The sequence below is a fragment of the Hoplias malabaricus genome, chromosome Y, assembly GCF_029633855.1.
Source record: "Hoplias malabaricus isolate fHopMal1 chromosome Y, fHopMal1.hap1, whole genome shotgun sequence".
NCBI lineage: Eukaryota > Metazoa > Chordata > Actinopteri > Characiformes > Erythrinidae > Hoplias > Hoplias malabaricus.
In genome coordinates this window covers 54,780,261-54,797,334 of record NC_089820.1, presented here as the reverse complement: position 1 = coordinate 54,797,334, position 17,074 = coordinate 54,780,261, and the positions used below count along the sequence as shown (strand labels likewise).

Genomic DNA, 17,074 nt, shown 5'->3' with positions numbered 1-17,074 from the left:
GTGCAAGATCTACAAGGGTCATTATTCATCTCCGAGCCCTGTCAATTCCCTCTTATTGACTGACTCTATTAAGTGCTGCATGCTCCCAGAGCAGCCTGACAGTGTGAATACCACACTGGAGACTGAAACACAGGAACTGGTACAGGAACAATATGACGACAGGGACTATTTCAGCCAGAAACAGTAGCATTGCCGGGAGAGTGGTCACTGCGGTGAGTAATGGTGGTGGTCATTAGGTTGTGGCGAGGTGCTAAAGGAATGTAATTAATTGAACAATGGCACAGGCAGCTGAGCACACAGAGGCCATAACCGTGTCCCTTGGCCATTCTCTGGGAGCTAAAGAGATGTGTATGATGGTCCAGTAGCGCGTACATCTGTGTAAGGCAGAGATGACCACAGAGAGATTCAATACTCACATGATCATCTGCAGTATTTTCATAGCATTTGATGCACTGAATGTATGTGAATCAAATGTGTAGATGTAGCTACTGATGAGACAAAGTGGAATGATGAATTTTATGCATCTCTAATTAGCTGTTTGTTTATAATGCATCAATTATTCTGGAGTAAATATTCCCATTGGAGGCCTGAGGTCGGAGTGTTATTGGATCTCTGTGAGTATCCTTCCTGACCTTTTCTGTCATTGTGCTGCAGCGCTCTGTCGGTCTCTCGACTCTGACATCATCGAGCGGCCTGTCGCCACAGCTCACCCTCACCTTCCTCCCCATACTGCGCTTTTCTTTCTGCTCAGTGTAAGGGCTCAGAGAGACAGAGAGAGAGAGAGCGAGAGAGAGAGACACATCTGCTGCTCCACACCGCGACCACACTGGCTTTCTTTCACAACACATGTTCTTTGTCTGATGGTCTGACAGCAGTTTCACAACGCGCACAGTGTTCACTCGAAAGACAAAAATACGGCTGCATGCTTTACACTGGATCTGCACACTATTTAAAGTCATAAACTCAAAAGCAAACCTGATTTAATGCATTATAATTTATTTATGTTTTATCCTTCTCAGCGCTGTAGTGACACTGACATGGTGGTAGTGTGTGTGGTGCTGGTATGAACCGATCAGACACAGCAGTGCTGCTGGATTTTATAAACCCTTCTGTGTCACTGCACACGTGTGTAAAGGCATTACTCAGAATAGTTCTGGAAGCAGCAGGCAGGGATGAATATGATTGGTTAAAGCAGATTGGGAGGAGATTTTCAAAAACTGAGCCATAAATCAGTAAATCTGCTTCATAAAGGGGGGGCACAGTGGCGCAGCAGGTAGTGTCGCAGTCACACAGCTCCAGGGACCTGGAGGTTGTAGGTTCGAGTCCCGCTCCGGGTGACTGTCTGTGAGGAGTGTGGTGTGTTCTCCCTGTGTCTGCGTGGGTTTCCTCCGGGTGACTGTCTGTGAGGAGTGTGGTGTGTTCTCCCTGTGTCTGCGTGGGTTTCCTCCGGGTGACTGTGAGGAGTGTGGTGTGTTCTCCCTGTGTCTGCGTGGGTTTCCTCCGGGTGACTGTCTGTGAGGAGTGTGGTGTGTTCTCCCTGTGTCTGCGTGGGTTTCCTCCGGGTGACTGTCTGTGAGGAGTGTGGTGTGTTCTGCCTGTGTCTGCATGGGTTTCCTCCGGGTGACTGTCTGTGAGGAGTGTGGTGTGTTCTCCCTGTGTCTGCGTGGGTTTCCTCCGGGTGACTGTCTGTGAGGAGTGTGGTGTGTTCTCCCTGTGTCTGCGTGGGTTTCCTCCGGGTGACTGTCTGTGAGGAGTGTGGTGTGTTCTCCCTGTGTCTGCGTGGGTTTCCTCCGGGAGACTGTCTGTGAGGAGTGTGGTGTGTTCTCTCTGTGTCCGCGTGGGTTTCCTCCGGGTGCTCCGGTTTCCTCCCACAGTCCAAAAACACACGTTGGTAGGTGGATTGGCGACTCAAAAGTGTCCGTTTGTGTAAATGTGTGAATGTGTGTCGCCCTGTGAAGGACTGGCGCCCCCTCTAGGGTGTATTCCTGCCTTGTGCCCAATGATTCCAGGTAGGCTCTGGACCCACCGCGACCCTGAACTGGATAAGCGCTTACAGATAATGAATGAATGAATGAATATTTCATAAAGTGTTGCAAAAATCTGTTTTTTAGTTTTATTATCCTTCATTCAAATAGAACAGAATACTGAGGTTTTGTAGCACTTTCAGCAAATTATAAAACAGAACTAAGTCTACAGCAGCAAAAATGAAAGTTATACTGCACATTTATTCTTCCAGAGTCAATTCTGACTGTCAGAACAGGCAAACATCAGGGCCTAGGAGGAGCTTGAGTAATTTATGACGTATTTGAAAATCTCCTCCCAATCCATTTGAACAAATTACATTCCTCCCGCCTGTTTCCTGGGAACCAATTACATGTTTATGGCATGTTTCAGACAGTAACCAGTAATTAACACAAAAGGGTATTTTTGCATAATATTTGCATAATAATTGGTAACCATTTGTTTATGCTCATTGCCTTTTCAATCTGAAATGTTTCTTGCCAACAGCAGCCTGATAGCTTTTCTCTACTCTGATCCACTTAGGATCCAGTCAGCCATGATGACACTGCACTCAGAGACCTGATCAGTATTCTGGACAAGAGGCACTACTGAGCATGCTCACAACTCCTGCCTCACCGTCCTCAACTCCCTGAGACACAGACTGTGATTTTCCTAAAGAGCAGCAGAGCATGTTTCCTGTTCAAGGACATGGATGGTGAGAGAGAGAGAGAGAGAGAGAGAGAGAGAGAGAGAGAAAGAGAGAGAGAGAATACTGTTTTTTTCTGTAAGTGAACGGATGCTCTCTCTCGTTCTCGCTCTTTTTCTCTCTCTCCCAGTCTCTCTCTTTTTCATTCTCAATTTATATTCTCTAACTTATCATCACCTTTTATCTCTCTGTCTCCATCCCTCCCTTTTCTCTGTTCCCCCACTTCTCCCATTTTCTCCTAACATCCGTTCATCCCCTTCTATCTGTTTCTAATCCTGTAATCTCTCTTCACATTCTCTCCTTCCATTCTTCCTCACTCTATCCATGTTGCTTCTCCCTCATTTTTTCTTTCCATAACCTTCCATCCCCCCTCTCTCCTCCTATTATCTGTCTTTATCTCTCCCTATTCTGCCTCTCCTACTTCTTCTATTCTCTCTCTCGCGCCATCTACACCCCCCCCCCACCCCCCACCACCCCAAACACACACACACACCCCACCCATCATTCCCCATGGGCTCATTTTAAAATAACAGGCTGCCAATCTGCCTTGGTGATGTGTTTATTACTGAAGCTGGGTGACAGCCTCCATCTTGATGGCAGTGTTAATACACTGTGTCTTTCTGCTTTAGTTTCCTCTGCTGTCAGTTACTCAGGCATTCGCTATAATCTGGAAACGCTGTATATTTTTGTCAGGAATGCGAAGTATAATGAGCAAGATTTCCCATATAAAAGGAAAAGATAATATTCAGTGCCTGCCGTAAAAATCAATCTCTGACTGGTGTTAATTGTGACTAATTGCTCTGTCAGTTTGACCTACAGTTCCCACTGTTTGATCTACTGTACTACAGCCTCACACTGTTACATAAGTGGGATGGACGTTCCAATCATGATCAATGACAGAATAGAAAAAAGCTTCAGCCAAAAACCCTTAGCTGATTACTGAAAAATGACAACATCATGTGGTCGCTTAGCTGTTCCTGCGTCTTGTTTGGTTTTCAGTATATTATTAAACACTATCATGGTAATTCAGAGTGGTTTAAAAGTAAGCTATTATGACCCAATAAGCTAGTCACGACTCATCCATCTTCATTCATTCATTACGGACACTTTTGAGCCGCCAATCCACCTACCAACATGTGTTTATGGACTGTGGGAGGAAACCAGAGCACCCGGAGGAAACCCACACAAACACAGGGAGAACACACCACACTCCTCACAGACTGTGTGACTGAGCTGTGTGACTGCGACACTCCCTGCTGCGCCACCGTGCCGCCATCTCATCCATCTTGTCTCAAATAAATAGAAATGCTTGTGCAAATGGAGCAAAGCAAAATGAACACCTTTGTATTTGCGGATGTTCAGAGCCAGTGAATGGGCTCCTGTTGAGGTGTATTAGTTTGAACAGCGGGAGGACAGGAAAGGACGCTGTGGTGCTGAGCTATATTTCAGAAAAGTGATGGAAAACATCAGTGAATCAGAAGGGAAAGAGCAGTGACCTGTGCTCGGTTTATCACATTCCTTTAGTACGTGTGTACCTGTCCATGGAAGCTCTAAAGGTAGAGCAGCATTTGAGGCAGGACGTCTTATTCGGTTACCAGCAAAGGCGGGTGATTTTCAAATTCCGCGCCATAAAGATTCACCTACACCCTGTGTTTTCCTGCTCTGACCTGCAGAAATATCTTTGGAAGAAATAAGTGTGCGTTACAATTACCTTATTTTATGTACACTTAGTTCTGTTTCATAATTTGTTGGAAGTGCTGCAAAAATCTCGGAGGAATCTGCATAATGTTATAATGCTGTGTTGCCTCTGAGGCAGATGCTGAACTAGTATTTTGCTGCACATTTGAGTTATAACTGCTGCCTCTGAAGGAGCTACAGAATGTTGTAGAATAATGCTCTGCTAACTCTGAGGCAGAGGCTAAGACAAAGTGAAATAGCACACAATTGCTGCCTCTGAGGAAGTAGAGCATTACGGTATGTCTTTCTATAGCTTCCTCTGAAGCAGCAATTATAACACAAATGTGAACAAATGTGAACTCAATTTTCTGACCGAATCTTGATTCTTTTTTTCTGAATTGAAAATCAAGTATTAACTTTAGATGTGATATGACATTCTATCAGAAACATTACAAAGCCTGAATTCTTTGAACCACCTCACGCGCGGTGCCCCTGTGGGATGTAAGCACACTGAAAGTCAGTAGCATGTGAAATCATAGTGACCTGAATTATCTGACATCGTCAGTGATCACAGCTGAGATAAGCAGTGCTGTTTGTGTCAAACATGTCTCGTGATGATTGAGAGCTGTTTGAGTGATACATATATTTACTTCTAGAGTAGGACTTTTGTGGTGGTCTCGGTTTTCTTCTTAGCTCATTAGCTACAAAGCTAATGAGGCTAACATATTTACAGCTATCAATTATCACTGTGTAGGTGCTGTAAGCATCACATACTCGCCTCAAAACTGTGTAATTAATGTCATTTTAACACAGCAGCTGCCCTTAACACTGTGTGAACATTTTTGGAGTCACATGTTTTTCACTGGACAGCCATGATTTGTTTTTGAGGGCTCTAGCACTGTATAGCATCGTGTATTGCTAAAACATTCAGCTAACATCAGTAGTAGCCGACTGGTGACTTACAAATTACTTTGTATCATTAACTTTCAGTTAAATTAGCTGTGTATTCCTGAAAATTAGACTTCAGACACTATGTCCTGGCTAATCAACTCCTTTTGGAATAAGGAAGAAACTGTGTAAATGCTATATATTTGGCTGAACTTTAATAGTTTGATTTTGATTTAGCTGATCAGCTAGTTGCTGTTGGAACAAAATTATATAAAACAGAATAGTATTATGTTATTTTACAATAAAAGCTAATAAGCTAATTTTTCCCTTCTCCTGGGGTATGAGGTTTTGACACAACAGTGATGATATGCTGGCTGTGCTGTTTTTTTTTTAGCTGGAAAAAGCTGGCAGTGGCTGCCAAGGAATAAGTTACTCATCTTTGAGCTATTTGAAGTCTGGTCAACCAGTTTTGCCCTTAGAACCAGGCCTTTTGATGTCAGCTGGTGCACTGAGATCAGTAGAATGATGGTAATTGTCTGGTTCTCCAGGGCTCCACCATTTCAGCTACAAAGCCAGTGCTGTGTATGGGTAAAGAGCATCTCTGTGGCTTCAAAGCCTCTAAGCACTCACTCACTCCTTGTGGTGCATTATGTGTCTTTATCTCTTATTCCCTTATTATCTACCAGTTAATTGCATTCTTCACTGAAATATGTTTTGCAGAGTGGAGTGTTACTGGAAGCATCAGCAGAACAATGGAGACTGTTGCTATGATGGTTTGTAGCTGTTACTCATAACCTGCATCTATTTGTGCAAATCGCTGTGAGACCTTCCACACAGAGTCCACCCACACATCCAAACGCTTGTTTGTTTACTAATATCTTTAATTCCTGCCTTTAAAGGATCAAAGGTGTTCTCTTTATGTAAAATCAGAAATGTTTGACAACAGCTGTTTGAATATTCAGTAATTTAATTTTACTACATCAGTGCTAGTTTGTGTATTAGGACACTGGCAAAAATCACCAGATCATAACATATATTAGACAGTTAATTACCTCACTTTCATGTGTGTCTGGTTTTCATTATCTACAATAACAAAGTCCGTCCTGACAGCTTAGCATTTTTACTGGAAAATCAGTGCTACAATATGTAAAAATCAGTATCTGAGAAAATATTCCGTCATACCATATACTGGACATTTTTTCATTTATTAATTTATTCATTAGTTCATTGTATGTAAGCACTTATCCAGTTCAGGGTCACGGTGGGTCCAGAGCCTAGCCAGAACCACTGGGCACAAGGCAGGAACATACCCTGGAGGGGGAGCCAGTCTTTCACAGGGCAGCACACACTCACACATTCACTCCCACACTCACACCTACGTACACTTTTGCGTCACCAATCCACCAATATGTATTTCTAAGTTGTAGGAGGAAACCCACGCAGACACAGGGAAAACACACCACACTCCTCACAGACAGTCACCCGGAGGAAACCCACACAGACACAGGGAGAACACACCACACTCCTCACAGACAGTCACCCGGAGCGGGGCTCGAACCCACAACCTCCAGGTCCCTGGAGCTGTGTGACAGCAGCACTACTTTCAGTGACATTAATTTATTCATTTATTCATTGTCTGTAAGCACTTATTTAGTTCAGGGTCACGGTGGGTCCAGAGCCTACCCAGAATCACTGGGCACAAGGCAGGAACATACCCTGCAGGGGGTGCCACTCAATCCCAGGGCACCACACACTCACAATTTCACTCACACCTGTGAGTAGCTAATCCATCTACCGGCATGTGATTTTAGACTGTGGGAGTCAACCGGAGCTTTACTGAATTTATAATTAAAACTTAAATGTTATGAAAGTCTTTAAAAATAGTTAGTAACAAATTAAATTTAGCAAAAGCTGCATATAACTACTCTGAACTAAAGCCTACATTGAGTAGTGCTAGCTGATATTCTCTAAAGCATGTCAATATTGCAGCACCGGTTGGACATGCACTTTATTGGATTAAAATATTATTGTTTGCAGGCTTCAAAAGACATACAACATCAAAAAAAAAAAAAGACCATCCAGAGCCAGAGCCTCCGGGCTATTTCAAGACCTCCAACAGAGACACTGTGATTGATTTCTGCTCCAGCAAAGCTGACGGCCTACTGACTCCACATATTGATGGAGCTTCACCCAGGCTTCGTTAATACAGAAAGCGAGAGATAGAGAGAGTCAGAGAGGGTAATGGAGGGAGAGACAAGGTGGAAAAGAAAGAGTGGGAGATAGAGGACCCGTTTGCAGATGGTAAGGTTGAGAAAAAGAGCCTGTCGCTATTGTAATTTATGGGGGAGGTTTAATTGGAGATGGGATGGATGTGTATTATTCATTGGCGATGGAAGGCCATCAGCGCAGAGTACACTAAAGGGGGCGCGGTTTATTAACCCTTTGGGTACAACTGTGTGTCCACATATTAGTTCCTCACACTCCCCTCTACATGAATTGAACATAAGTGTCAGTTATTATGTAATAGACATTTGATTAACAATGGAATAATACGCTTTTAGTTGTGTGTGTGTGTGTGTGTGTTTCCCTGTGCATGTGTGAAAATCTGTGTTGGTATCGTCAGGTCACACTGAATTCAGATTTACAGCTTTGTTCCCTCCAGCCTCCTCTGTGCTGATGGTGCAGTGTTGGGAGCCGTGAGGGTTACTGCTGCTGCTGCAGAGTCAGGGTTATGAGCTCAGTAACTAATGAAGATAAGAGCAGATGTTGACAGGTAGATCTGCACATGGCACAGAGTAGAGTAAATGCTAAAGAGGGCATGTTAACAGAAGGCTGAGTATAGATTCTGAACGGAGGACTCTGAAAGAGTAATCACACTGATTTCTTCAAACATTTATTCATTCATTCATTATCTGTCATATCCTTATCCAGTTCAGGGTCGCGGGGGGTCCAGAGCCTACCTGGAATCATTGGGCGCAAGGCGGGAATAGACCCTGGAGGGGGCGCCAGTCCTTCACAGGGCAACACACACACTCACACATTCACTCACACACTCACACCTACGGACACATTTGAGTCACCAATCCACCTACCAACGTGTGTTTTTGGACTGTGGGAGGAAACCCACGTGGACACGTGGAAAACACACCACACTCCTCACAGACAGTCACCCGGAGGAAACCCACGCAGACACAGGGAGAACACACCACACTCCTCACAGACAGTCAATATACCTGAAATATAAACCCACTGAACTGAACTGAATAAGCTTCTAAACTTAAATGGCTTTTGGATAATTATACAGACACTTACATAAGAGACCTTCAGCAGCAAGAGAGAGAAGAAGGACGTGAGCACTAAAGGCTTGCAATTTAAAATAGCTAAAATGTTATTGATAAAGCACTGCAAATGTTATATAAATTTAAAGAACAAAAAAAAATTTCCACCATGACTTGGTGGCACTTTTAGTTTATGAACATACAGTAAATCTGTAAACATGTAAATAAAAAAAGAATCATAAAATAAAATCACTTTATCATTTTCAAAACATTATTATTAACCAACCAGCTTTAGAGCCTGAATAATTAATTCACTATATAAAAGATCTAATGCAAACACATCAATCCATCAGTGTTACTGCCCCAGTACAGTGCAGATTAAAGAACCGAACAAATACAGACTCCCGATGTAAACAAACACAGTTTACAGTGAGATCTACACAGTCACATGCTGCTCTGGATGAAGAGACGTCTTAGTACGACTAACAAAAAGACAATCGGCTCCTTTCTCCTGCTGCCCTTCAGCTGCCAGGCATTCACACATACTCACTATTAGCCATCAAGGCAGAGATTGCACACACACACACACACACACACACACAAATGTACAGGCACACACCCACACCATAGTACTCTAGGGTTTTTACAGCAATAACAGAAACTCAACTATGTTACAAAAGAAGTTAATTTTAGAGTTTATATAAAATACAACAACAACTGACTGTACTCACTTCATAACAAGGAACTATAAATACATATAAACCTAGAGCTTAAAGTCAGCTTCCATCAGAGAGACAGAGAGGCAGAGAGAGAGCAAGCAATAGAGAGAGAGAGAGAGAGAGAGAGAGAGAGAGAGAGAGAGAGACAGAGAGAAAGAGAGAGATAGAGAGAGAGAGAGAGAGAGAGAGAGAGAGAGAGACAAAGAGAAAGAGAGAGAGAGACACAGAGAAAGAGAGATAGAGAGAGACAGAGAAAGAGAGAGAGAGAGAGACAGAGAGAGACAGAGAGAAAGAGAGAGAGACAGAGAGATAGAGAGAGACAGAGAAAGAGAGAGAGAGAGACAAAGAGAAAGAGAGAGAGAGACAGAGAGAAAGAGAGAGAGAGAGAGAGAGAGAGAGAAACTGTGTATTTGTTATAAAATATTTCCACAGCATCAGTATCATCAGACCTTTAAAAATGTGAAGCTGGAAGGTATTGACAGAACAGGGAGATTTTCCTTAATATCACACTTGTCCAGTGGGACTGACCTTTGACTTCTGAGGAGAAGTGGGCTGAGTGCTTGGTCTCGAAGAGCTGCAGCTCCCGGTTGAGGTCACAGATGTTCAGATCTACGGCCCAAGAGAGGAACCCTGACAGGAAAAGAAGGTACAGGGGCGTCACATGAATATCAGCATCATTCACATAAGATCTATAGTCTCCTATGTCCCATATGAGGTGTAACAGATCAGGTGTTACAGTGTAGTAAAGGCGATGGTGCACAGAAAGGAAGGTGGAGCAATGTTGTTTTAGCTCAATGCACGGTCACACTGTTATAAAACTCCATTGCGTGCGTCTCTCTCTCTATCTCTCGCTCTCTCTCTCTCTCTCTCTCTCACTCACACACACACCCACACACACACCCCACACACAGAGAGAGAGAGAGAGAGAAAGACTAAACACAGAGAATGACTGCAAGTCAAATGAGCAAGAAAGAGACTAAAAGAGTACAAAAATGCACAAGAAAAGTATCACTACAAGCGAACACAGTTATTCATTCGTCTGTAACCCCTTAACCAGTTCAGGGTCGCGGTGGGTCCGGAGCCTACCCGGAATCACTAGACTCAAGGCAGGAACACACCCTGGAGGGGGCGCCAGTCCTTCACAGGGCACAGTTGTTCAGCATTAGTAAACTCAGCAGTGGTGATGCAGCTTGTTATGATTTAACAAACACTCACATGAGACCACGGAGTATACGTTTTATTAATGATTTTGTCTGCAATGTTTTATTAAGCACAGCGATGAATATACAGTTTTAGTCTACAACTAATCACAAGAAATATTTAACGTAACACACAGTCGTGTAAAAGCTTCTACGGTGTTAAGTGACCAAACGTTACAAACGTGTGCCCGAGCTCTTTATGATGTTTATAAACATTAAAAATATTCAGATTCATAAAAACACATAGAGTTGCGATAGTTTACAGTGCACAGCACATTCACCCGTGTTAAATCAACACTATTAATGTTGTTAGTGGAATAATTTAACACTCTCAGTGTTAACACTAATAGTGTTGATTTAACACTGGTGAATTTGCTGTGGTTGTGATGGGAACCAGACGTCAAACGTATTTTTAAAATCAGTTAGTGACTGATATCCGTGTATGGCACAGTAACCCTCAAAGAAACCCCATTTTTTAGATGTGTCGGTATTTTGCAATGACAGACATTACATTAAAATTCAGAAACATGTACAGGTTCACTGTGTGTGGATAGAAAATAAAGACAGTAGACATGGAAACCCCTGGCTCCTAACACCACCACAGTAAAGAACAAGAGTCTGGACATTCATCTGCAATGAAAAATAAATCATATTAAACCCCTATGAATGTTTTGTTCACACGTCAGTGAAGGAATTATGCAGGAAATACTACAAATCCTTAAGGTTCTCCTGTAAGGACTGGAAGAGGTGAATGTGGGATGGTAATAGCTGAGATAGAATGACACTGCAGAGCTGGGGCCCTGTAGGATCGGTATCCTCCCGAGTCCGCCATAAAACACAACACATGCTACAGAAGCTGAACAGTGAGCTGAACTCACCCTGCTTTATTCGCTTTTTCACCTTCTCCAGCTGGTGCTCTGCTGAAAGCTCTCCGATCACGATGAGCGCGTAGCGATGCTCAGCTGAGGGAACAGCAGCTCCTGCCGCCGTCTCCATGGCAACCGCACGAGCCTCTTCTATCTCCATGACAACTGCATCCCCCCCAGCTCCCAGAGCAAGATGGGCAGGACTGAGGAGGTGGGGCTAGAAAAAAGGGTTCTATTGATTGGCTCTCGGGCCATATGGCTATTTGACATCAGCAGGCATTTACATGGGCCTTCTCTGAATAATCAATAGCTGTGGATCAATAATCAGTTTACTTGCGTTGGTTGCCTATAACAACATAACACACTTCATACACACATACAGGACAGTGCAAAAGACAGAGACCTCACTTTATTTATTTAATATCCTGATTGATAATGCACAGTTTATTACAGATAAATACAAAACAATACATAGGTATTATACCACATTTTTATGTGGGAAAAAAAACTATATATAAGTGACAGTCTGCATACTTTGAAGCAGGAAGTTCAAATCTATGGGCCTAAATATATCTGTAGATAAATATACAAAAACAAATGTTATAAAGCGGATCATATATTAAAGTCAGCTGACTCGCTGAGATGTTTTAGGCCTGTCTGTGCCAGGAGACGATTTCACAGCTGCCCGTGTGTCCCTCTCTGGGATCTGATCCTCAACAGAGCTCTTTGTTTGTGACAACTTCTGCTGCAATGAGCAATGGGATTAAAACTGTTTATCTCACCGAGTTATTTAAATACTTTAAATAGATGGTCAAGGTGCTTCTGTCTATAAATACATCAAAACAGCTGCGGGGGCAGAACGGGATGATTTATTAATGGATATTAGATATTAAGCTTTTTTAAGCTGCAGTTTGGCACAAAAAGGTTCAGATAAAACAAGGCTTAAAGGGAAATTTCACCAAATATTGGAAATTCCAATAATATTATGTTGGTAGTGATAGAAACAAGGGGTTGATAGATATATTGCGATTGTGAGCATTTTATTTACAATCCAAAATGGCCTTTTTTATGTAATTAAAAATGATGAATGATGGTAGAGTAGTGGTTTTCTCGGCTAATAATCTGCCTTACAAAACCTCACATGTGCCTTAATTAGCATAATAGCAGGATTTTAAAACAGTAATTAAGACTTATCTTAGGGCGGCATGGTGGCGCAATAGGTGGTGCAGTCACGCAGCTCCAGGGACCTGGAGGTTGTGGGTTCGATTCCCGCTCCAGGTGACTGTCTGTGAGGAGTGTGGTGTGTTCTCCCTGTGTCTGCGTGGGCTTCCTCCGGGTGACTGTCTGTGAGGAGTGTGGTGTGTTCTCCCTGTGTCTATGTGGGTTTCCTCCGGGTGACTGTCTGTGAGGAGTGTGGTGTGTTCTCCCTGTGTCTGCGTGGGTTTCCTCCGGGTGACTGTCTGTGAGGAGTGTGATGTGTTCTCCCTGTGTCTGCGTGGGTTTCCTCCAGGTGACTGTCTGTGAGAAGTGTGGTGTGTTCTCTCTGTGTCTGCATGGGTTTCCTCCGGGTGACTGTCTGTGAGGAGTGTGGTGTGTTCTCCCTGTGTCTGCGTGGGTTTCCTCCGGGTGACTGTCTGTGAGGAGTGTGGTGTGTTCTCCCTGTGTCTGCGTGGGTTTCCTCCGGGTGACTGTCTGTGAGGAGTGTGGTGTGTTCTCCCTGTGTCCGCTTGGGTTTCCTCCAGGTGCTCCAGTTTCCTCTCACAGTCCAAAAACACACATCAGTAGGTTGATTGGCGACTCAAAAGTGACTTTAGGTGCGAGTGTGTGAGTGTGTGTGTGTTGCCCTGTAAAGGACTGGCGCCCCCTCCAGGGCATATTCCCACCTTGCACCCAATGACTCCAGGTAGGCTCTGGACCCACCGTGATCCTGAATTGGATAAGCGCTTACAGATAATGGATAGATGGATGGACTTATCTTAGAGCTGTACTTGTTATGAATGTCTGTGAGGGAGATTCCAGAGGTTTTAACAATTTTAGACGCCTGGTTACTATCACCAACACTGTAAAGCATTTCTGACTCAGCAAGAATCTCAGCAATGAACAAATTCACAACCACTCAGAATAAATTTGCTTATGTCTTAATTATTCAGTGAATTTGGAAATAGGTGTGATTCCTTCTTCTTCAAAGTTTCAGCTTAAACCACAGGCCAAGCTTCATAACGATTCCTGCTGCTTGAAGGCTAAGCATGTATATTCTCTTCATAAATATGAACGATGTCTTATTTATTAAAGTCGGCTAGAACGGAATAGCACCGTAGAGATCTAATCTCAGACACCTCTGATGAGTTATGCCTTGAATTACACACCGACAGTCTGTTATAACTCAACACTGAGGGGCCTGGTTCTGGACCTGTTCACTCTGAGGGTCTGAGACAACCCTGCATGAATCAGCATCCTCGCATGTACAGAGCAACATCATCTACTGCCCCCTGCTGGACTTCTCAAGACGCAACTCCATTTTTCACTATTACTGTTGGTCCCACATATGCTCAGGGGTCATTCTCCTAGGCCCAGGATCTAGGGGTCAACATAAAATTGGGGTCAAACATTACTGGCTATGTATGTTCACAACCTTTTTTAGTAGAACAAAGGACACACATTCCTATCACACACTCATAACTTAGATTGTGCAGAGTTATATATTTTAGAATAAAATACTGAGGGCACTCAGCACTGGCAAAAAAGGGATATCTGTATCTGTAACCCTTATCCAATTCAGGGTCATGGTGGGTCCAGAGCCTACCTGGAATCATTGGGCACAAGGCAGGAATACACCCTGGAGGGTGCGCCAGACCTTCACAGGGCAAGACAGACACACACACACAATCACTCACACCTACGGACACTTTTGAGTCGCCGATCCACCTACCAACGTGTGTATTTGGACTGTGGGAGGAAATCGGAGCACCCAGAGGAAACCCAAGCGGACACAGGGAGAACACACCAACTCCTCACAGACAGTCACCTGGAGCAGGAATCGAACCCACAACCTCCAGGTCCCTTGAGCTGTGTGACTGCGATGCTACCTGCTGCGCCACCGTGGCGCCCTGAACCAATACTCACTGTAGCTTTATTCACGTAGTTCATTTCTACAATGGAGTGCTCGGGCTAATAAATCAAATTAGTCAGACATAGTCACTCACTCAATTCAGTGAGATCAGAGCTACAGCTGGAAACTGAAGTGTCTGATTTGCATCTCTTCGTGGACATTTGTTAAGGAGAATGACATCATTGATAATGACATCATCTTTGCTTTTTTGATAAACAAAATTGTATTGTAGTATGTAAATACTGATAAGATTCTGATTCTGCTTGTCATTGTACACAATCACAGCCTATATACACTGATCAGCCATTACATTACTACCACCTCCTGTCTTCTATATTCACTGTCCAGGGACTTTATATATGCACTTTGTATTTTTTCTACAGAACGGATTCCAAAAAAGTTGGGACCCTAAACAAATTGTGAATAAAAACTGAATGCAATGATGTGGAGACGGCAAATGTCAATATTTTATTCGTAATAGAACATAGATGACAGATCAAACGTTTAATCTGAGTAAATGTAGCATTTTAAAGGAAAAATATGTTGATTCAAAATTTCACAGTGTCAACAAATCCCAAAAAAGTTGGGACAAGTAGCAATAAGTGGCTGGAAAAAGGAAATTGAGCATATAACGAACAGCTGGAAGACCAATTAACACTAATTAGGTCAATTGACAACATGATTGGGTATAAAAAGAGCTTCTCAGAGTGTCAGTGTCTCTCTGAAGCCAAGATGGTAAGAGGATCACCAATTCCACCATTGTTGCGCAGAAAGACAGTGCAGCAATACCAGAATGGTGTTACCCAGCGTAAAATAGCAAAGACTTTTTAGTTGTCATCATCAACCGTGAATAACTTCATCAAAAGATTCAGAGAATCTGGAACAATTGCTGTGCGTAAGGGTCAAGGCCGTAAAACTCTACTGGATGCTCGTGATCTCCGGGCCCTTAAACATTACTGCACCTCAAACAGGAACGCCACTGTCAAGGAAATAACAGAATGGGCTCAGGAATACTTCCAGAAAGCATTGTCAGTGAACACAATCCACCGTGCCATCCGCCGTCGCCAGCTGAAACTCTACAGTGCAAAGAGGAAGCCATTTCTAAGCAAGCTCCACAAGCTCAGACGTTTGCACTGGGCCAGGGGTCTTTTAAAATGGAGTGTGGCAAAATGGAAAACTGTTCTGTGGTCAGATGAGTCACGATTTGAAGTTCTTTATGGAACACTGGGACGCCATGTCATCCGGACCAGAGAGGACAAGGATAACCCAAGTTGTTATCAACGCTCCGTTCAGAAGCCTGCATCACTGATGGTATGGGGTTGCATGAGTGCTTGTGGCATGGGCAGCTTGCATGTCTGGAAAGGCACCATTAATGCAGAGAAATATGTTCAGGTTCTAGAACAACATATGCTCCCATCTAGACGTCATCTCTTTCAGGGAAAACCCTGCATTTTTCAACAAGATAATGCCAGACCACATTCTGCAGCAATCACAACATCATGGCTACGTAGGAGAAGGATCCGGGTACTGAAATGGCCAGCCTGCAGTCCAGATCTTTCACCTGTAGAGAACATTTGGTGCATCATAAAGAGGAAGGTGCGACAAAGAAGGCCCAAGACGATTGAACAGTTAGAGGCCTGTATTAGACATGAATAGGAGAGCATTCCTATTTCTAAACTTGAGAAACTGGTCTCTGTCCCCAGACGTCTGTGGAGTGTTGTAAGAAGAAGGGGGGATGCCACACAGTGGTAAAAAATGGCCTTGTCCCAACTTTTTTGGCATTTGTTGATGCCATGAAATTTTGAAACAACATATTTTTTCCTTTAAAATGATACATTCTCTCAGTTTAAACTTTTGATCTGTGATTTGTGTCCTATTCTGAATAAAATATTAGATGTTGGAACCTCCACATCATTGCATTCAGTTTTTATTCACAATTTGTTTAGTGTCCCAACTTTTTTGGAATCCGGTTTGTACAATTACAGACTGTAGTCCATCAGTTGCTTTGCCTCATTCTTCAATGGTCAGGATCCCCACAGGACCACCACAGACTGGATGCTCTTTGGGTAGTGGATATTTTTGGTTGGTGAATTATTCTCATTCCTGTCTGTAATTGAAGCACTACAAAGTTCTCATGTATGGTCAGTGAAGCTGAGAGAGCGGTCAGTGAGTTTAGACAAAAAGGAGGTGGTAGTTATGTTATGGCTGATTGTTGTACTTCTATCTGTGCAGTGTGTGAATCGTTGCATGACCCTTGACTTCATTCATACATTATCTGCGCTTATCCAGTTCAAGGTCACGGTGGGTCCATAGCCTACCCAGAATCATTGGGCACAAGGCGGGAATACACCCTGGAGGGGGCGCCAGTCCTTCACAGGGCAACACACACACATTCACTCACACACTCACACCTACGAACACTTTTGAGTTGCCAATCCACCTACCAACGTGTGTTTTTGGACTGTGGGAGGAAACCAGAGCACCCGGAGGAAACCCACGCCGACACAGGGAGAACACACCACACTCCTCACAGACAGTCACCCGGAGGAAACCCACGCCGACACAGAGAGAACACACCACACTCCTCACAGACAGTCACCCGGAGGAAACCCAAGCAGACACAGGGAGAAC

At 43.6% G+C, this 17,074-nt stretch overlaps 1 protein-coding gene across 1 annotated transcript in view; it reads right to left on the bottom strand.

Moving 5' to 3' along the window:
• The window catches only part of LOC136678642 (microtubule-associated protein 1A-like), a 39,174-nt gene extending 27,680 nt beyond the window's left edge, over window positions 1-11,494 (bottom strand). Inside the window, exons 1-2 of the mRNA XM_066656714.1 lie at window positions 11,347-11,494; window positions 9,798-9,899 (exon numbers count right to left, since the gene is read on the bottom strand). Coding sequence (XP_066512811.1) covers window positions 9,798-9,899; window positions 11,347-11,494 — 250 coding nt within the window. The remainder of the gene's footprint in view (window positions 1-9,797; window positions 9,900-11,346) is intronic.
• Window positions 11,495-17,074: the final 5,580 nt, after the last annotated feature.